The 23,558-nt window shown below is 32.5% G+C and overlaps 1 protein-coding gene across 1 annotated transcript in view; it reads left to right on the forward strand.

The window, feature by feature from the left end:
* Positions 1 to 23,558, forward strand: part of LOC113404615 (calcium/calmodulin-dependent protein kinase kinase 1) — a 177,094-nt gene that overhangs the window by 45,793 nt on the left and 107,743 nt on the right. The window contains exon 2 of the mRNA XM_064218251.1: positions 9,248 to 9,312. Within this exon, the coding sequence (XP_064074321.1) occupies positions 9,248 to 9,312 (65 nt within the window). The remainder of the gene's footprint in view (positions 1 to 9,247; positions 9,313 to 23,558) is intronic.

The raw sequence follows: 23,558 nt of genomic DNA on the forward strand, positions 1-23,558 counted from the left end.
ATATTCCAATGCGGGTTGGTGGAATACACGTGTGGCAGAATTTCGTGGAAAATAGACACATGCTTTCCTCGCGATGTTTTCCTTCACCGCCGAGCACGAGATGAATTATAAACACAAATTAAGCACATGAAAATTCAGTGGTGCTTGCCTGGGTTTGAACCCGAAATCATCGGTTAAGGTGTACGCGTTCTAACCACTGGGCCATTTTTATATAAAGCATATTATTTATATAAAACATTAATTATGTTTTATATAAAAAAGGAAGGAAAATAATTAAATAGCTCTCTAATATGGAAATAATTATGAATGTATAAGCAAAGTTAACTTTTGGCCCCGAGTTGCTACTTGGAAATGGTAAAGTTCATTGACTTTCCGAAGTTAAGTTTGGGGTAAGATATTACATTATTGCTATCATACGATCAAGTCGCTTAAGCATTTTCAATTCAATTTATCAAATCGTATAATAAAAGGTATTACTTTTTCTATTAATTGAAAGCAAATAAGAAGTTCAGAAGATTAAATAAGTTCTTTTACGGTAGGTTTTTATAAATTTAAACTATTATTTTTATATTAAAATAAACGTCCATAGTTTGTCGAGCTGGTCCATGTAAAGCCCAAAACATTGTAAAGAAACTTACCCAGCCTGTATCTAGGAAACCGCATTGAATATTATTGTTAATAAATTAATATTAAATATTATTATACGTTCAATAATGAAGTTCACATATACATATTTATAAAGATACATAGATATAACAATTGTCTTTAAATAATAATGATGAAAATCCCCTACACGTGCATCGACTACCACAGGAGATCAACGTGCCAGAATATGCTACGAGTTTTCTCCTCTAAAAGAACGTAAGCCTTGACCCAGAAATCATATATCATATATGTATATGCTGTTACCAAACGTTAACAACATACTTTTCCATACTTGATTCTAAAGCAGACTAAATTATGAATTCAGAAACCATCAAGCAAACTAATAATCCAATATCTCAATTAAAAACATTTTATTTCATTTCGGAACCCTAAAATCTGTGCATAAATTAAGAATATCCAATGTTAAAAAGAGGTAACTGCGTCGATGTGGGTTGCGGCACAATACCCTTGTGTCTACAGTTCCTCGTAACAATTGCAAAGCACACAATATATTTAACTTGACTACAAATAAGTCAATGTTTCTTAAGTTCAAACCTAGAATCTAAGCTCTTTGTGACATATATTTAAAGTACGAAGTTTATTTTTATGCTAATATTAAAAAGAGGTTAAATAATTTTAATTTCTTATTCTTTAGATTCATAAAAACACTTTGTTCAAACTGACTTAATAATTATGACTCTTTATTTCATCAGCATTACAAGTATATTTTATTAAATAGTTGAGAGCCGAGATGGTCCAGTAGTTAGAGAGCGTGAATCTTAACCGATGATTGCGGGTTCACACTCAGGCAAGCACCACTGAATTTTCACGTGCTTAATTTGTGTTAATAAATGATCTCGTGTCATTTCAATGAAATTCTACCACATGTGTATCCAATAATGTGCATTGGAACAGCATAGTGGAATAAGCTATAAACTTCTCCATAGTGAGAGAGCCTTAGCCTTAGCCCAACACTGGGACATTATAAAGCAGTTACTTTACTCTATTTTTCTAAAATTAAATGAAACAATTCCGCTCGTTATAGAGTTGTATATAAATAATGATAGTCTTACAGGAATAGAGTATCATTGAAAATGTATTGACACAATCTCGCTTCGGGTAACATGACAGGGCAGAATTGAGATTGGTAGCGGGTGCTACGCCACGTTAGGCGGAGTCGCGTAGCGTTGCTTTAAATCAAAATGGCGTTACAGATACACGATGCGTACTTTATAAAGTTTTATTTACAAATAATACTTTGATTTTAAAACAAGATAACTTATTTTAAGAAAGTGTTTATTGTATTTATAGTAAGTAGGTAAGTATAAGTAAATGAAAAAACACTCAAATAAAAACTTATTAAATTAATGAGAGTCAACTAAAAATGAACGCAGCCTATACATCTTCTACATAGACCGGACCACAGCAATCGCGGGTCATTTGCTGTTTGTTATTAAATAGCAACATTGTCTATCTACAAAGATCTCCAATAAATCCTAATGTACATATATTATACAGTACAACCTTCCCTAAAAAATATGCATTTAACAACGAAAACTCTACTCAAGTCGGATGAGTAGTCTTAGAGAATATCGCGGACATACAAACTTACGTATAAACATTTATACTGGACCGGGACGGCCTCCTTTTTTAGAAGTCAGTTAAAAATATACGTTAAAAAAGCAAAGCAGCAAATTTTGCCTGGAAAAGATCGCTGCTTTAGCGATAACATCGCCTGTTGCATTTGAGCAACTTCGTACCTACATTCAATGTATTTATTGTGTACCAATAATATATATATATATATATATATATATATATATATATATATATATATTAAAAATAAATAAGCTTAATAAAACAATCTTTAACCCCTTGTGGTTTTTTTAACGTAACGTTCCTTATTTTTGTAATAATCATTTGGACTGGAACTTGGCCACGTGGTGATAAGTGGTCACCGTTCTTTAGACTGTAAGAAAACTTAACCAACCTTATAATGCGAGGACGCCACCCTGAGAGCTAAGTACCTACTTATGTTCCTAGTGTCTAATTACTCTGGCTCACTCGTTCTTAAAACTAGAACACAAAAATACTAAAAAGTTTGGCGTTAGAATAATAATAATATATATCTATACTACTATATAAATTTGTAGAGTCTGTCTGTACACTCAAGTTTTTTGTCGAATTTCGTCATAAACATTTGTTTTATGACTCTTTGTTCTATGATCTCATATGTTCAATAAATATATTCAAAATAAAAAAGTATGGCTTCCATTTATAATAATAATTATTATTATAAATAACTAATTTTAAATATATTTTAAAAAGCTAAGCAAAGCGGGCGGCATATAATAATGGAAATTGATTTGATATGATTGGATTTAAATTATAATATTTAAGAGACGATAGGGCACAGTGTGTATCACATCGGGACCTTAATCGAATATCGCTGGTTCAAATCAAGAACTGTTGAGTTTATGTGTATGTGACAAATTATTAATTTAAATTTCGTTCATTTAACTTAGCGTTAACGGAATACATTTTGAATGCGTCGGATATAATTATATTACATATAATATATTAATGGAGTAGCCTTAGTGAGCAAGCTCCAAACCTTATCCTTAAAAGCCGCCTTTTCCTAGCAACACGTTAACGGAATAAACGGAAAGTGTTTTCACCTTTTTCCGACTTTTATTTACAATTTATTTTTACTCTACGTAACTATTTTTAATTTTTATTTATATATAACTAATGCCTATATATATTCTTAATAATTTAAATACTACGGATATCGCACTATCATTTTATTGAGTTATTTTATTTGAAATCCAAATGCAAAATCTAATCTTAGCTTCTAATTAGAGTTCAAGAAATATTTCTTTCAATTATACTAATATATCAATATATACTTAAATGAACAATATTACAGTCCAAACTCGGACCTATATTTATAGAATAGAGTTTAGAAATACCTCCACTATTCGGTAATCGTTTTTTGAATTTTAATTGAACATTCCGAGCAGGTTAGCATTAACCTAGAAGAAAATCTACTGTAAAAAAATATTTTGGTGAAATTTTAAATTGATCTCTTGAATTAATTTGATTTGGAGTATTGGAAATTGGCATCAAAATATTTGGCAATGGAATACTAAAAGAAAACAAATACTACAACAACGCAAGCTATTGAATCTAAGATACTGTAACAGATATTTTTAACTTGACCCATAATACTAATACTTTTTTATATTTATTAAAATAATCCTTATTAAGTACGCGATAAGATATAGATAAGAAAGCGTATAATTTGTATTCATTTAATAAGGACGACCAATGTTAAATAGTGGAAAAGACTAACTACTAAGTTTTTGAACGGCTATTAATGTTGGAACCAACATTCTGAACCGGTGAACATTTGCTTCAATACTTTGAAATGACGATTCAAAAGTGCTACAACTACTTGAATAAAGAATTTTTACTTGCCGGCAGGGCTTAGTGCAAGCCTATCTAAATTTATGTACTAGGTACCACCATCATATGGCACAAGGCACCTGTTACAGGCCAAGGTTGGTAACGCATTGGTGTTTTAAGGAATGGTTAAAATTGTTGTTGCCAATGTGTATGAATAGTGGTGACCATTTAATAGCAAACTACGACATAAAAATAAAAAAAAAATAAAAAAATAAAAAAAAAAAAAAGAAAAGAAAAGAAAAAAAAAGAACTGGCACATTTTCGAAAAAATATCCATATATCGGTCGACGTGTAAAGGTGCAGTCATACATAAAATGACATTACATAAAACGAACCCTCATAATAAGCGTCAACATGTTAATACACAATTAAATATATCGTTGATTAAAAACACTCATTAATAATGATTGGATACGATTGCCGAATTACAGTTGGATAATTGGTTATTAGGCGTGTGTTGTCTTGGGAACGGCTTCAGAAGGAAAAAATATATATAATATTAAAGGTCACACCGCTTGTACTTCGCTTGGCGTGATATTTTTTATATTTAAACGTACATATATTTTTTCTTTTAAAGATTTGGCTAAGGAAGATGATTTGGCTAGTGGCCTAACTGATGGTAAGTGGTCACCACCGCCGAAAAACATTAGCCCCGTCAGAAATGTTAAGAATTACTCATATCCCAATCCGCCACCAATCTTGGGAACTACGTCGATATGCCCCGTGTGCGTATTATGACACAGGGTCACCATTGGTAATAACTACCCTGATAGCCATGCACAAAGCCTACCACTACCAAATGTATGCACCTGTTTTGAATAATGTGTACATAATTATAATAGAATAGGATAATTAGGCTAGTGATTTTTGTGTGTGATTTTGTGTGTGTGTGATTTTGTGTGATTTTTTTTCTTCGAAAACACGTAAAGTCTATGGTCCTGAAGTATTCGGATTTTTCGTCTCGGAATATGAGAGTGCACCAGTGATCCGTGTATTCACAAACACTTGTGCACTAAAATATTTCCTGCGTATCTCTTAAGCTTATATTATTGTCTATAGTATTACATTACTTTTAAAAAATAATAAAAGTTGGATTTGCCTTCTTTATATAATATTATATATAACCTATATATAATACTATGTAATGCTGTTTGGTAGTAGAATATCGGATGAGTGGGTGGTACCTATACAGGTTTGTACAGAGCCCAACCACTAAGTAATATTAATAGTAGATTTTGTAGCAGCTTTCCCGAATCCGCAACATCAAATTAACTGTTTTTTCACCCTGGAATCAACAAACATGCGTGACGCGATGCAGAATCAAAGCAATCAACTCACCAGAATCCTAAAGGCGTCATTATATTGTATGCGAAGAGCATTGTATGACCCCTGAGTATACTTGGCCCATAGAGCGCCGGTATAAAAGCTTTGATTATGTGCTAGCTTGGGCTTTTATAAACATGTGCTACCCATTATCTGTATAGTAAAGTACTTTTTAAAATAAATAATTAAATTTACTAAACGACAACAAGTGTTTAGTAAAACATAAATTGTTATTTGTAAATTATTTATTTATATTAACATACTTTGAACTTTAGAGTGAGATGGGTAAAGGGGAAGAGGATGACCTACGAAGACATGGATGGAGTGAAGAGGGATATGAGAGAGATGACCGACTAGATGACGAATAATAGAGAAAAATAGAAGGACAAGAAACGCCGCGCTGCCCCAGTTTAGAGATAAGCAGGGAAAATAAGTAGATACGCTTTAAATTAAAACACTACAATAATCAATAACACGGTAGTTCTGTCACAGTATGGTGTCATACCTTACTGATAACAGTGGTATTTTAATTTTACAGACCACTATAAGACTAATATAATTTATCAACACATCTTACTCTCCTGTACATCAAGGTATACACACATATTATAATTTTCTACGTATATGTTATGCGTATTTAAGCCATAACCTAAAGAAATCACGTTTATATAAACATAAAATAATTTATAACGCTTATACGCATATTTAAAAATAACAACAATATATGTAAATAACTTTTAAATATATATCATAAATATATTAATAAATTTAAATCACGCAAAACTAATTTATTATTAATGATCAGTATTGTGGTTTTTGTACAGCAGATTTTCGGTGCACTTGCTGTAATAGTTGCTGCATTTTAATATTAAACATCAATTTTAAAATTATTAATTACGTTTCTGTAACTAAATCTCATAAAATAAATATGAATGACTGCTTGTAACTCGAATTGATAACATAAATTATAAGTTTATTTTGATTTTGCTTAAAAGTAAATACAAATAGTATAAGTTTTAAGATATTATTTATTAAATTTACACGCGGAATACCAAGCATAATACGTTTAAAATGATGTTTATTTAAATAGTTAACAAACAACCAACATGATACAGGATATCATTAAAATTTGATAAGCATATCTAGTTTGATAGATGCTTGTTACATTTTTTAAATATTAAATATTAATTATATAATTTACGTATTTGAAAATACAACCGTTAAAATTTAATTTGCATATTTATACTGTCATGATCAAAATCAATCAAAGGAAACTTTATTCGACTAAGACCTAATATATCCCTGGTGCGTTATATGGTCACAACATTCTTACAACAAAAAAAAAACAGTGTACAAAAATGTTTGAAATAAATGTGTCGATATCTCGTTTCATATATGAAAAGATATTAAAACAATATAAGAAATATATAACATTTTTTTCACATAAATACCCAATTAAATTGTTCCCGAGTATGACTAAACAAACAAAGGAAATGCTCATTTTGAATGTGTCGTAGTCACGTAATAAAGTTTAACAAGCGCTTTCGAATCGCCAATTTACAAAGCGTCTATCGTATTATTATGTCACGAAGTTGCCGACTTGGAGTTTGGATTACAAACAGTGCTGGCAAGGAACTCATTACTTAAACAAACATAGACACGCCTGAGAAAATGTAGGCTATAAAATTATATGATGGTAGTTTCTTCAATCTTTACGGGCTATCTGATTGGTGGTCGGTGATTTATTAAATCATGATAGCATCTCTATCGGTTATAATAAATCTATAGCAATATTATAAATGCGAAAGTAACTCTGTCTGTCTGTCCGTTGCTCTTTGACGGCGAAACAAGTGAACCGAATTTGCAATTTTATTTTAACGCAAGCTTGATAACAGGAAAGGAAATATGGTACTTTTCCCTAAAACATGAGCAATATTACTAATTCTATCTCAACAGATTATTTTGTTTCTGTATCTTTTGTTTTTATTGATAGCCAATTAAGATGCGTCACAGATTGTTACTTAAAGCCAGCGGTTATAAGAGGACTGTTGCATCAACGCAAGTACTTGTATAATAAAAACAATTTCCTTTGTGACGCGGTATTGCAGTGCCTAGGATACGCTTTCGTGGAACACTTTCATACTTTAAAAATTTAAGGATAAAATAAATGCCGTGAAACATTGACAAAATAATTAAGAAACAATAACCAAAGACAGTTTAAAATTATGAAAAAATATTTTAATTAATATGCATAGTTTTTCTTAACTGAACAATCGTTAAATTAATTTTAATTAATAATCATAAAAAGTGTCGCGAGTGTGTGTGTACTTAGTGTCCAACAGTTGGCCGCTGTTTTTCTCGACGCTACGACACTTTGACAATCTATCTAGACATATACATACATAATCAAAGGCAACATGTTGAATGACTCGAGTGCTAGTACCTAGCAAAGGAACACTTACATTGAGGTCCTATAATGGTAAAATATTATTTTTTATTCGTGGGACATGTAGTGTATAGGGTAGTTTATAAATAGTGAGCAGAGGTTGTGAAGTATCAGTCAACTGCCAACAGTCGTAGAGAACGGTTGTACGAATCTTAATTGTCTGGTAATTATACTATCTAATTGGAGATAAAAGTTATATTTTGAGGATTTTACAGGACATAAGATAAAATACAAATCAAAATTCGTATGTTCTTTTCATAATAATATTCTGTTTATAAATCTTATACTACTTTTCTCATAATGAGGTTGTTCTACGTTGCCATCAAAAGAGTTTTAACATCTTTTATATTTTTATAAGACCATTGCTCGCGAATTCGCTTACAAAATATTTTATAATTACATAAATAGCAAATGCAGTCTTAGAAGAACGCTCTGACTTGAATTGAAGATACGTATTTATTCTGTGATAATTTGAAATACTTATAATTAGATTATTAATCAAAACGCTAATAAAATGTCGTAGTTTTAATTAAAGTGTTTACTTAAATGATATATTTAACGGAAATTACAATTACTTTAAAAAAATATATAAAATTTTATATATTTATATGTATTTTGTGTTTAATGTTGTATCTCTTAAAATTATTATCATTATTTAAGTATATTTGCGTATCATTTATCACTTATACATGGGTCGTAAATGGCAATATAAAAAAATTAATTCGTTTTTCAAATTTAAAAAGGAACAAACGGAAAGCATTAAAAAGAACATCGGTTCATAAATGACGGAATTCTAAGAAAATAACAAAAAAACACAAATAAATTGATTACCCTTTTTTTTTTAAATCGATTAATAACGCTATGAAGGTATTAAGAATAAAATTTTACAAGAAAAACCAAACCACGAGGGATGCTTGTAAATCTTACTCCTTATAGAATACGCCTTAAAACATTATTAATAATAATAGTAATTTTAAATAACTGGCTTAGCTCGGCTACACTTCATAATGACCCAGGCTGATATTAAATAAGTCTAAAGGGGAAGTCTAAGGGAAAAGACTTCATTTCTATGTTCTTCGGGCGTTTGTTATTTTAGTGTACACGATTTTTTTTTAATTATGTTCATATACAACAAAAAAATGAGTCAGCATTAGAAGTCGTAGACTTCAAACGACGTCTTCATTGGCTCGGAATGTGTTCTTATAGAGATGTTATTTATTTTCGTGGCATTTTGGATTCTTTAGGTAGTCTGGACGGTATTCAGCTAATCTGTTCATATTCAGTAGGATAGTTACGAAATGGATTCTAATGAACATATTAGATTAAATGGTCTTTACCAAATTATTAACCAGATCCTTGTTTCAGGTGGGCGTGCTACCCCTGGGTGCCGTGCGGAGGACAAGACCTCCTCGACTCGCTGACATACCGAGGTAATAAGATTACCCATTTCTTTTATTTTATTTATAAATATTATGTAGAAAAAAATATAAGGTATTTTTCGAGTCTTTTCCATGATTTCTGCTAAAACGTCATGTCACAGAATGGCCGCGGAGCGGTAACGTGAGGAAAGTTACTCCGCTGACCCTCTCCGTTGAAGAAGACCAGAGAGAAGGCGCTGGCGTTATGCGCACCGTCTCCTCCTCTGTAAGCTTTCTCTCTGCAAGGTTTCTGTGTATCCCAGGGACCTTTTAACTTGAAAACCCGTATTCGTTGGCGAACCGTCGGGGCGAAGAGATGAAGCGGTTACCGCTGTCAGTACCGGCGATTTCCACATCTACTAGTGGTGGGGTCACTTCATGTGGGAGAAACGCATAAAGGCAATTTCCCAGCGAAAAATAAGTTAACGAGATTACTAGCACCACACGCTCATTGACCAAATCAAACAGCGCGTGATTTTCGTTACACACCTATCCCTTTTCACGAAACTATTCCGACAGATTTTAACACAAAATACTCCAGATAAATAAGATTGTTAGCATCAATCAGATTAATTTTAGTAACCTTCTGCAATCGTCACTCGCTCGCGTTCTTCCCAGTTTTGTTAGGGATCACAGAAATATTTGTTTTCCCCGACTCTTTCTGTCGATTATAAATTGTCAATTTTATTACAAATAATTACCTTATGCTTATAAAAGCACAGCTATCGAGGTCCTAAATTCAAATACCGTGTCGGGCTATTAAAAAGCTGTTGGGTTTTTCTGTAGTCAATTCTTAATACCAGGCGAGAGCGCATAAGAGTCTCACATTTTCTAAAAATTGTAATCCCGTAACTTGGAAAGCACATGAAACTGTTAATTCAGATCTCATCGCTTAGGCCAAAATCGTTCAGAACGTCATCTATACAATAACTATACTGATAATAATCTTATATGTATATTAATAGCGTAAACCGATAGCTGCACATAAAATATTATATATGTATATTTTATGGTTTTATTTTAAACTACTTTAGCCATAGATGTGCAGACAATTAAAGAGGATTCTTAATTGCAATTTACTAAATTGTTACGATTTAACAAGGAATTAATTTTAGAGAGCGGAAAAATATACTGGCCGGGTAGAGAGCGGTTCTATGGCTGTATTAAAAAAAAAAACAAATTTAAAACGTGCGAACAGACATCGTTAGTTTACAATTAAATTAAATCAAATCAAAACCTTTCATGGTTTCGAAATTTGTATAAATCTGTTATAAATCTATATAAATAAACGCGTAGTTTCGCGTGCGACCCGCTACTGTATATCTGAATAACCCTGACTGAAAAAGGTAATACAGGATTTATATTACAGTAATACAATGTGTTGTCTTCTTCGTTCTAATGTCGAATTACTGAAGACGAAAAGAGATAAATCGATGCCAACTATTCACCTGCTATGAAATATACTACCTTTTAACATTAATATATTTAATATAAAACACAAATAAACATTAGCTCCTTTCGTTTCAAATGTTCATTAAACACGTTTCTCGGATGAAAATAAGCATATCATTTAAATTGAAATTTTATTTAAATATACTTACGACTGGCCAAATTGTTCTCAAAGTTCATTATTTGATAGACCCTTTGTCCCTTTGTAATCGAGTTGTTTTCTTTGACCTTCAACAGACTTTTGTATTCATGTGACATGATGCGTTATATAATCTATTTTAAATAAGCCTTTGACGGGATCGGTAAAAACAAAATTAATTTTAAATTAAGTGGATTATATTTTTATTTGTTTTTGTTCTTTTATAAAATAGGTAAGCGGCCCAGGATTTGAGGCCACCTGATGGTCAGTGGTCACCACTGTCCATAGACACTAGTTATGTAAGAAATATTAACCTTTCTTTAATTAGCTAATGCGCCACCAACCTTGGAAGCTAAGATGAATCTGTAGTTACACTGGCTCACTCACCCTTCAAAACGGGATACAACAATACTAAGTATTGTTGTTTGGCAGTAGAATATCTGACAAGGGGATGGTGCCTGGACGGGTTTAAATCTAAGCTAGATTAAATTTCGGTCTACTTAATTTCACCTTATGAATAACTTTAATAGCTTCACCCCAAAATGTCCGTATCAATACCATTAATGTATGTATTAATACGGACTACGAGCGTATTAAAGATATCTAACAGCAGCCCATATTCAACATATTAAAACGTATATCGTTTGCTTGTCTGTTTTAAGTGTAAACATGGTACGACTGCGTAGGTTCATAAAAAAAAAACTTAAACTAATTTATTAAGACTAATTAATTCTAAAATGTATGTGAAAATTGGTAGATGTGAGAACCAAAAGAGATAATTTAAAACCTAATTTAAATTGACACAGAATTACCAAAATTTAATCTCATCAATTTTATTGTTAATATCTCTGAATACATTTCATCACTTGAATCACATGACTGCACATAACTTAATCAGCAGATCGCACGAAGCGTGGGAATGTAACACCGTCACTTTTTCTTTTGGCATGGTAGCCCGACACAAAAGATCAGAAGAGTTTACGAGGCTCCCGATACAGAGAGATATGACGACACTCAACTTTCTAACAGCTTTGACAATAACTTCTCCAAAACACAATCATTAGACTGTTAACTATTTCTGCAGTTCTCTATGACAATTAAATTAGTAGTTTTTATTTTGATAGCAAAACAAATCGATGATCCATTTTCATGTTGATATTAGTATGTCTATAAATTAATATTCAAATCACAGCTATCAAGCCTTGCCCTTACTTTGCTTTTTTTTTATGTTATAGGGGGCAAACGAGCAGGAGGCTCACCTGATGGAAAGTGATTACCACCGCCCATGGACATCTGCAACACCAGGGGGGTTGCAGGTGCGTTGCCGGCCTTTAAGGAATAAGTACGCTCTTTTCTTGAAGGTTCCCAAGTCGTATCGGTTCGGATAAACCGCCGGCGAAAGCTGGTTCCACAGAGTGGTTATGCGAGGCAGAAAATGTCTTAAAAATCGCACTGTTGTGGATTTTCGGACATCTAGGTGGTGCGGGTGAAATTTAGAATTTTGACGAGATGTCCGAAGGTGAAATTCAGCTGCTGGGATTAATCCAAACAATTCCTCGGAACATTCCCCGTGGAAAATTCGTTAGAAGATGCAGAGTGAACCAACATCTCTACGCAGAGCCAAAGGATCGAGCAGATCGGAAAGGGCTAGATCGTCGATAATTCGAGCTGCTCTACGTTGGATACGGTCAAATGGAAGGAGCTGGTACTGGGGAGCACCCGCCCAGAGGTGAGAGCAGTACTCCATGTGTGGCCCAATTTGCGCCTTGTCTAGTTTTAGACAATGGACCGACGTGAAATACTGTCTTGCCTTGCTGAGCACACCAAGCTTTTTTGATGCCAATTTGGCATTGCCTTCCAATTTGCTACAAAGTTCATTGACACTTGACGCCCTTCGCCCAGTTTATGAAATATGATACTTTTGTTGACACACTTTGTCCCTTGTCAACATCCGTAACTAGACATTTATATCCGAAGGGCATTGTGGTTGTTTTGTAATAATAGTTTTGTTTACTTAATTCGTATTCATGAAAACTTTCAGGAGAATTTATTTTGTATTTTATAATATTTTACTAGGGAAATTTAATGCTATAATTTAAAACTTTTACTTTTGACTTAAAACTGAACGCTCATTGGTCACTATCATTGGTTGCAATCGACCAATGGCAAATCAGATGAAAGTCAAATTAGTTTAACTTTGTTAGATTAACTTTGATTAAAGTTTGAGAAACTAAAAGTAAAACTTTCTAGAACTGGCGAGCATTTTCTTGTAATTTGCTGATAATTTATGACAAAGTGAAAATATACTGTGTCAGTCTATTCTGAACTTCAGTTATACATACATCTTAACTATTATTATGAATGCGAAGATATTTTGCTACGCTTAACTATTCAACAAATCATCATGAAATTTTGTATTTATATCAAATTTGTATAGGAATGCTGTACATCCGATATACTACCATGATGTCAGAAATTATTATTTATTATAGTTTAAGGTACAAAGCCAAAATATTTATTTAAACAAGAGCTATTTACACTAAGATCTTAATTTTCTATACAAATTAAAATTAAAAATAGTAACTATACAAATCACGATCATGTGGAATAGTGCAAGAATGTTAGTAACATTTCTTTTTCGAATGGCATTTCCCATCCTCTTGGCAAAAATTGAACTAGTCCTCCTGTTACCGGTGGAGACAATAAGGCGAGGAGTTATACTTTTGAAAAAAGTTTTTGGACTATTCTGATTGTTATTGTCATTCATAAAAAATTCTGACGTGAGAATTTTTCTGTAGGGTCATCTGGAAGAGATCGTTACCTCATTAATAAGAACCCTTTTCCTCATCTTGTGTGATATTAATCATTATTATAGTTATTGTTATCATTAATATCTGCCACATAAGCAAAATCATAAATACTAAACGCATATACCAATTCAGCTATATATGGCTCCAGTAATAAATTATTTGACCGACATTATTAATCTCGTCCGAACAATATAAATATTTTCTTAGAAAGAATAGAGATAGAGTTAAAGTTGAATTCCTATTTTTTGTAATATTACATCTATATATAAAATATAAAAAACAATTATGTGTATTTTCTAGTGGTTGAGTAGAAGAGGTGAATCTTAAACGAAAAACTGTGTTCAAAACCGGTACCACTGAATTTTCACGCAACGTGGTCGAATAAACATCTCAAAAAGGACAGGAGGCCTTATCTCAGTGAGGAACATTTAGGCTATCACTATACTCTATTACTATTGTGTACAATCATTTTTCTCTTAGATAACATCAAAAGCTTTAGACTTAACTTGCATGTTGAAACAAAAACAGTATGATTGTCAAACATTATTTGATAATTTTTTTCACAAACTCCTCTAAAAAGTCATTGGAAATATTAAGAAAGTTAACCATTTGCCCCTAAGTAGGGACCGGGTTGTGTGGGATTCTTGCGATCGGAGAGGCGGTGGGATCATGTCGATATAACCCATCCACGGCCCCTTCCATCCTGTACTCCCCTCATGGCTTGGCGGAGCTATTCTCGGAGAGCGAAAGGTATCTTACCCTCCCTGTACTCTAAGCTAGAGCGTACAATGACATCTTGACTACCGTCCTCCTCAGATCTATCTAACACAGGTTACACGATGCATCCATTTGTCCCTACTCACCCTATCTTTTAGCCCCAGACGTCAGAGCTGATAAAAGGCCGAGGGCGGGATCCTTTCCCGTTCCAGCTCATACGTTTTCCTACAGACCATGACGGACCATGACGTAAAAGGAGGCTGCGGCCCACCACACAGATTCCCTGCGAAGCATTGACGCCATTCTCGTCCGACTTTGCGAACCAGGGTCTGTCTCTCGTGTCGATTTACTTAGAGTGCACCTCCAGAATATGCTGAACGGTGTATCGATCCGCAACTAGTATAAAAACCTTTTTTTTGTGAGGGGCCGTGGATGCGTTATATCGACACGACCCCGCAGTTCTTCAATCCATGCCGAGGACGGCCATGGCAGTGGTTTTATTGGGTAGGAATCCCACATAACCCGGTTAATCCCCCCCCCCAGGGATCCGGATATCTTTCTGAGGTATCCAGTGCGTGAAAAAAAAAACGGTCAAACGGTGTCAGATCCTATTAATCTAAAACCTACACGGGCATTTATTCATAAATTAAATATGTATAGATTACCAAGCCAATCACATTAACATCATTAGATGTTCGTACTCGGGTCTAATACTAGTTTCCCTAAACGCCTCACTTTCAGACAATGACAAACATACACGGTATGTAATTATAGTATCAATTAGTGATTTGATCCGCAACGCTGCCTTTGTGTCTTTAACATTAATTGACATGTTAGTTGTTTACTGAATCACAAATTCATACATTTAAGCTGTTTTACATTCAAGACAAAGAAATTTCCATTTAAATGCTTCGAAACTTTAACGTCCATAATTTCATATTCTGGTACAATATGCTGTTTTGGTTAAGCAGTTTTATGTAGGTATTTCGATGAAAGACAAGTAAAATCAGTTTGTAAATGTATATAAATTCAATAGTCATATCCCTTAGCATAGACTTTCTTACAATTTAATAAAGTAATTGCCATCATTGTTATATTCTAAACCACATTGTTATAATATATAAGATTCTAGTTTATTAGGCCGTTAATCGGAAACCTGTCACCTATGAATTAAATATTTTCTGAAAACTTTTTAATCTCAATACTATAAAAGTTATATCAAAAGCTGTTTTATCAAATCGACAGGCTTATAAATTAACTATTCAAAGTGCGAATGAATTGGAAAAGTCAGTTGTGTATTCAAAACCAACATTAATATGAATTGGCTGCCATTGATTATTTCTCCAAAAATATTTAAATATACTTTAGAAACAAAATTTAAATGACATAATCAAGCAAGTAAGCGCGTCTATTTTTGCCCTTATTCCGAACATTCTCTTTGAAATAGGAGTTCTACGTAAATTAAAATCGAGTTGATGTTATGTTAAAAATATATTTAAAATATTAAATGAAATTTTGATCTAGGGTGCGCGAATAACTGTTTCTCGTGAAAATAACCTGCACATTATGTACTAAATACATCTTATTATTATTAATTAGCATCATATATGATTTAGATACATATACATACATTTATGCTTACAGCTATAATTTTGAACTTAAAACTGTTTAAAACTTGAAACTACAACATTAACAGTCTGTAAATTTCCCACACCTGGGCTAATAACTCCTTTCCCTTTAAGGAGAAGGTTTAGAGCCTATTCCACCATGCTGCGGGTTGATGGATACACGTGTGGCAGATTTTCGTTGAAATTAGTCACATACAGTTTACATCACGATGTTTTCCTTCACCGCCGAGCACGAGATAAATTATAAACACAAATTAAGCACATGAAAATTCAGTGATGCTTGCCTGGGTTTGAACCATCATCTGTTAAGATGCACGCGTTCTAGCCAATGGACCTGGCCTTTTCCTGAAACTACGTACTATAACAAAAAATTTAAAAAAAATTTAATGAACTTTTTGTGCAATTCGGTATAAATGCCATAAACGCCGCACAGCGCGGGACTGTAAAAAGTTATTATATTTTATTTCCAGAAATTCACAGAGAATTTGGCTGTGTTTAGCAATGCTCCGAAAATTACGTTCCTTGTTATTATTTTTAGTTATTATAATTAATTTCCTGATCCATTGGATTATGGGAGTAACCAAAAGAGGGCCATGGCTAGCCTCCCATGAGAATGGCCGATGTACCCGAAATCGCTCAATCAGTCGGATAACATAATAAATGCTTTAAATCCACCATAAGAATAACTGTATTTCATGCGAATCGACACTATCGAATGTATTTTAAATTTTAAAATATATCTTAAATTTAAAATTCCTCCAACGATCTAGAACTATTTATATAATAATAATAATTTATTTATTTAAGCGTAATATTGAACAAAAACAAGATGTGAACGATAATATAAATTCATAACCTTTGATGGAACTTTAAAAATTTTCGACTTTATCAGCGATGCTTAATGCATCTTAACGACGTTCAAGCGTTTCAGCACGTAATGCGGTGCTCGATCAATTTCAGAAACTTTTCTGGTTTACAAAGCATTAGAATAAATCAAATGAAAAAGTATACAAAAAAAATTACGCGATGGGATTACATTGAACGAGTAAAATAAAAAATAACCTTAATGTCATATATTCAGTACATTCACATAAAAACAAAAACACACGAACAGTTTTTTCAGCATTTTTATGTTAATAGTACAAAAATCTTTAAATATTTTGTACAGTCATAAAATACATAACAATTTCTACATATTGTTAATTTTCCTATATAATCCTACAAGCCACTCGAACACGTGAATCTTACCGTAGAGCAGGTTCTAACCCAGCCAAGTACCATTAAATTTTCATGTGCTTATTATTTATCTCGTGCTCGATGGTGAAAAATAAAACATCGTATTTCACATTTGTATCCGCTTAACCATATTGGAACAGCTTGGAGGAAAAGTAACCCTCCAAGCCTTCATATTAAAATATCTCTTTAGCCTAGTCGCACATGACCGAACTGTTACGTTTATGTAATCAATGTATTACGCCTGGTGTTTAATATACCTATATAGATTTCCGCTTGTTATTTCAGCATTGTGACAAAATTTATACTAACCTGGTCAAATATATATTCGCTACAGCTCAGTTCTGTGTGCTATTTCAATATAACTATTAACATTTAATAATTTTATATAACAATTGTTTACTGGTTACAATTGTTTACTTGATTAAATGTATACAGATGAAAATTATACAATCAAGAAAGCGTGGATAAATATTTAAAATTAAATATTTTTCCATGAAAAGTGACTGTTATATACGAAATGGAAATTATAAAACTGAAATCTAATTGAACGAAGGTTAAGTTAGCATAGTATATAATATATAGTATACATACAGACGTGATAACTTTATGTAACATATAACTGTATATTTTTTGATAAATATTGGATAAAGCTTTTCAGTTTACCGTATTCCATTCTAAAATCCGGTTAGAAAATAAATTTCATTCAATCCGCTATTAATAAAAGTCAATTTATGTCACGCAAAAAAAAATAACCGACGAAACAAAAATTACACGAATTTATTTATACGAAATATAAATATCCCGTAAGGATATGACATTTATTTTAGGCCTTTTTTCATTTTCGACATATATCTTTCAAGCGTCATGGATCACGGGCGCATGGCACCGTCAGAATCACTGGTTCGATCTTGACCTCACTTTTAACACGAAGTGTGTTCTTACCTTGAGGAGGTAATATTATATATATTCAATGTTGATATTGTCCTGGAAACTGGCAAAATGTATGTAGAATGCTTACAATTAAAAGTAAAACTGATACCATTTTTTAAAAAAAAGTCTTAGAAGTATATTGTGAGTCTCAAAAATGTGGTAATTTATAACTACTTTAGTTACTATTAAAAAATCCGTATTTATAAAGAAGTATATTTTTTTCGTATCTTTTTATATCAATACATGTTGAACTTGTGTAAGATTTTCATTAACGTAAGTGGATTTCCTTAAGACTCATATAAAAAATAAAACGGTACGTGTCAGCAGTGTTGATGAAAATCATAAAACTTCTACCCAGGAATACGCGCAGAGGAACAACCTATTCACAAATTTAAAGCGCTCATAATTTTGTAAGGAATATTCCCGTCATACGCGCCCTCGCTGTAAGCGAACCTTGTCTTCTCCTTTCATAATAATTTGCGAGAAACGGTTTAATTTTAATATAAAATAAAATCTTACTCGTTAAATATAAATTAAGCAAGCCTTCTGACAGGCGGTACTTCGTCCGGAAGTTGGGAATTAGTTTCGGACTTGAATTTAGCTCATGATAAATATTCCTGGACAACAAATTTGTAAGAAACGAAAACATATACGCCGTGATGGTTGATCGACGAGTAGGTTCGTGGAGAAATTCCGATGAGCTGGGACGCACCAGGCTCTTAACAACGGCGTTTCCGACATACGGAGTGTATGGCTTTAAAAGGGCTTCATGTGGGGGACACGCATAAAATCATTTTTCCAGTGACAAATCACACTTAAAATTAATTCATAAATTAAATTTAAAGATTGACGACGTTACTTATAAGCGTGTGCCCAAAAAAACAACTCATCATTATTGATTTGACCTTTGAAAGAAGAGAAGAGAACAGAAGATTGCAGCATTGTTCGGCAGCAGCAACGAATCGCCCCGTAAAATATTTATAATTAAAGCAGTTAATTGACTTAATAGTCCTCAGCTCACAGCATTTAGATGCTTCTATCAGGAGAAGTGGAACGGTTTTGTGCTATTACCAATTCTCAGTCTTTTGTAAAAATTAAAGGATTTTTCTTATTATCGGCATATCTTCAACCGGTTACTTCCGGATAATCGTCATCCAGCCTCTTAATTTTCGATTTTCGTATAGCCTATAATTTCCATTTATAATATTATACAAATTTTTGCATTTAGAATATATATACATTTTTTTTTGGGAATGAAATCGTATTTAAGTAAATGAGAGTGAGATCTAAATCGTATTTGAATTAATGTTATTTTAAAATGTAATGATAAATTCCTGTAAAACTTTATACAGATACGAGAAAAGCCGAAAAAGCGACACTTGATATTTTACTCACGCCGATGCCCCGTGCTGAATGGGAAGAGTCGTTCGGTTCTAAGAATATTCATCGAGAGAAAAATTTAGATTATCTCTGAAGATATTTTTAGAGTGGCAGTGATTTTACAGGCAAGGCCGAAAAATTGGAATAAAGTGGCTTGCGCTTAGAATTAACACTAATTTTAGCCAAAAATATTATTGCTTATTTCAATATAGCTTAAGATAATTATAGAGTATTTATATGAGAAGTAAAAATGATCAATCTGTCAACATTGTGTAAAAATATTCTGTTTTATTATTTTTACAACAGGCTTTCCAAATGGTGCGCTGAAGTCGCCAACAGTATTTTAGCGTAGGATTTGAATTCGCGTGCCCAACCTTTTTCCGTTTTCTTTTAAAAAACTACGAGCAGAATTTAGTACTGCTACTCAGCTACGTTAGTGATTAATTTTTAATTAACATACATACATACATTAACAGCCTGTAAATTTCCCATTGCTGGGCTAACGTCTCCTCTCCCTTTGAGGAGAAGATTTAGAGCATATTCCACCGCGCTGCTTCAATGCGGGTTGGTGGATACACATGTGCAGAGCATGAGATGAATTATAAACACAAATTAAGCACATGAAAATTCAGTGGTGCTTGCCTGGGTTTGAACCCGCAATTATCAGATGTACGCGTTCTAACCACTGGGCCATCTCGGCTACATGCCAAACAATAATGACATTTAAATTTTAACTACATTGAATAGAAAAATCGCTAAATATAAAATTACGACTCTAGAAAATCTTCTTACAATAATTGGATTCGTTGATTAATATGTCATATATTTGAAATTGAATCGAATTTCTATCACTGTTTAATTAGCTGTTATACTAGCAATAATATCCGTTGAATGTCCCGTAAGTTTTTGACATGGGTAGGATGAATTCTTAATCCTTTTCGGCTTCTAAATAGCCTCATTGGCACTCTGGGGATATGTTAAGAGTTCCGCGTGGGACGTAAAGGTAATTATACAATTAGCCGAACATGACAGCTATCTGGTCTCTGATGGCCTGGTTTGTTTGGCAACGCTACGTTCGTTCTGACACTTCAAGACATAAACGTTAGCAGTAATCTATGAAATAGTAAACGTTTACTGGAATAATTTGATGATCAGAATCAATTTTATACATTACTGACGACCCGGTTTATATAGGTATAATATTGCTTTCTACCAGTAAAAATATATATATAATAGAATCATTACGTCCGAAGGTTACATATAAACAGATAAATTTTACTTATTTATAATATCAGTATATATTTAAGAAAGATTAAAATATAATTGTACTAAAACAAACTTAATATGATGTAATATTATGAATAGCAAAACAATCTTAAAGCAAATAATAAAATTGCTTGCAAATATTAAATAGGTAAATTATTTTATGGTTAATACACAGTGTCTATGGAACGTGGCACGTAATTTACTAGACTGCATACATTCTTTAGAAATTACTTGAGTAAAGTTGGGAATAGCCAATAAAAACTCGTGAAATATACATAAACGTACTGCGTGATTGGTTCATTATCGCTTTACGCTGCATGATATTAAAATATTAAGCGCATTTCGCTTTAGAAGATTGGAATATCAAGATTTATATTTTAAAGGTTAAGTTGTGAAAGATGAATTGATGAAAACAACAATCTAGACAATTTCAATTAATTACTATCCTAAAATTTTCATTTATTGTTAGGGAAAAAGCCTTTTAACTGCTTTAAAACAATAATTCAGTAATTGTTTGAAAAATAAAACATAAATCATAAAAAAAACAAACGGTTTAACACGTTTTTTCACAGTCGAAGGCAACATGAAAAATGAAGACGTTCGAATCATCTAATTCAAATCATAACCCCAGTATAGTAGATATCTTAATTATTGGTCAATCTAAGGAACACTACACTCTATTTTGAGCTCCGTAGACTTACCTAATCAAGCAACGCATTGACTAAACTTCACCATATTCGTTTGAGTTTAATTAAAAGCAAACAGATAACTTAGTTTCCCCTTTCACAGGTTTCCCCGTCCCGCTCGGACTGGATATATTTTCCTCCTCATATTTTTGTAATTATGACTATTTCATTTTCTGTTAGATTTCAACATCTACAGTGAATTTCAAGAGGGACTAGCTGAGACTAATAAATAAGTGTGTACGTAAAATTAAGTGCACTCTATTCCATGTATTTCATAAACAGATGTGATGGAACTAACCATCTATAGACGAACTATTGTTGTAACTATTGTAGAACAATACATACATAGTAATACTATTTACACGGCGCTAAAAGAATCCTTTATCTTTACGCTTTGCTATAATACAAAATAACACTATGCAATAAATAATAACTGTTAAGAAGAAAAATAAATAATTAATTGTTCGTGTATATAATATATTATGCCGTCCATTACGAATAATTAGTAATTCAGTTGATTTTGTTGTATCTGTGGGGTGTGAACGCCGTGACGTAATGAGTCACGTGATCGGAATCGTTTGAAGGGACAACTGTCACATTTTAAATTCTTTCGACAGCGATCAGTCGGAAACTAAATTTTATTATAGAGAGCAATACAGTTCGAACCTTCCAAACGGGACCGTTGGTTCACGCAACTCTGATAATTATAATATACCTACTTTATAATTTGTGATTGCTGATTACCTATATAAAATACAAGAATTGCCATACTGTATCGTTGTGGTTAATTGCCTGAGACCTACACTATGAACCCTGTACCAGAAGCCCCTACCGAAGACAATCGTGACGCTATTCTATCGCAGTCGCCGACATACATATATTTAGTACTAGCCAATAATTAGCTACACACGATTATACAAACTATTCACCTTCAATTGTTGCGTTATTTTAATGACGTAGGAAAACTTATTTATTAAAATATATATAATAAATAAAATCTAGTCCATATTAGTCACTCTACGACTTTTGAATAAAGTTTTTGAGACTTCGAGTTTAGAGTGGAATGCTATTCCACTTAAAACTGGACAGATGCATCTTATTGATAGTTCCGGTATGGCAAGTTTTATATGAAAGAAGACTTTGAACAAACTAGTTGTCTGCAGCAGCGGGGCCCTGTAACGATTTTCGATCTATGGATTAGAATAAAAATATTTTTTATTATATCAATATAGGCTCTTGTAATTAGGAAATTATATTGTCAAATATGCTGTTAACTGACGATCTCTTATTAAATGTATGTTGTATATTGCATAAACAAGTCTGAACTCTGAGTGCATTAGATAGTAAATAAATTCAAAGTAAAAATACTTTTTAAAAAAAGTTTTTATTTAAATGCTCTAAAAAGAAGAAAATAAAATTTTCCTTTAAAATTTTAAGTATATATTTATAGTTAGCGAGTATAGCGAGGTTTTCGTAAGTACATACATAGAAGTATTTAATTAAACTGAAATTAAAAAAAAATGAAACTTAGCAGATTAAATTACTAAATTATATGATAATAGTTATTTTACGCAAAGTTATTACGCGACAAGCTATTATGATTAAAGAAATTGTGTATAATGAGGTTATAAATTGATAGTTAAAATTTTAAAGGAAAATTTTATTTTCTTCTTTTAAGAGCATTTAAATAAAAGCTTTTTTTAAAAAGTATTTTTAATTTGAATTTATTTTTTACTTTTTAGTTATGACTGTCTAGGTTTCTGAGTCTATTCATCTCATTCAACGCATCATTGTTGTAAGGTCGTTTGCCGGTTAATTTCGAACAGTCTAAATCATCAATAACAAGACCTTCTAATGATTTTACCCTACTTAAGGCCACGTATGCTTGACCAGAAGCAAAGAGCTTCTAGCCTAAATAAACAACGGCGTGATCGACAGTACTACCCTGCATTTTGTGTACTGTGCAAGCCCAGCATGATATAAGTGGCAGCATTCTTCGTTCCACGGTTCCGTTTAC

The sequence above is a fragment of the Vanessa tameamea genome, chromosome 21, assembly GCF_037043105.1.
Source record: "Vanessa tameamea isolate UH-Manoa-2023 chromosome 21, ilVanTame1 primary haplotype, whole genome shotgun sequence".
Taxonomy (NCBI): domain Eukaryota; kingdom Metazoa; phylum Arthropoda; class Insecta; order Lepidoptera; family Nymphalidae; genus Vanessa; species Vanessa tameamea.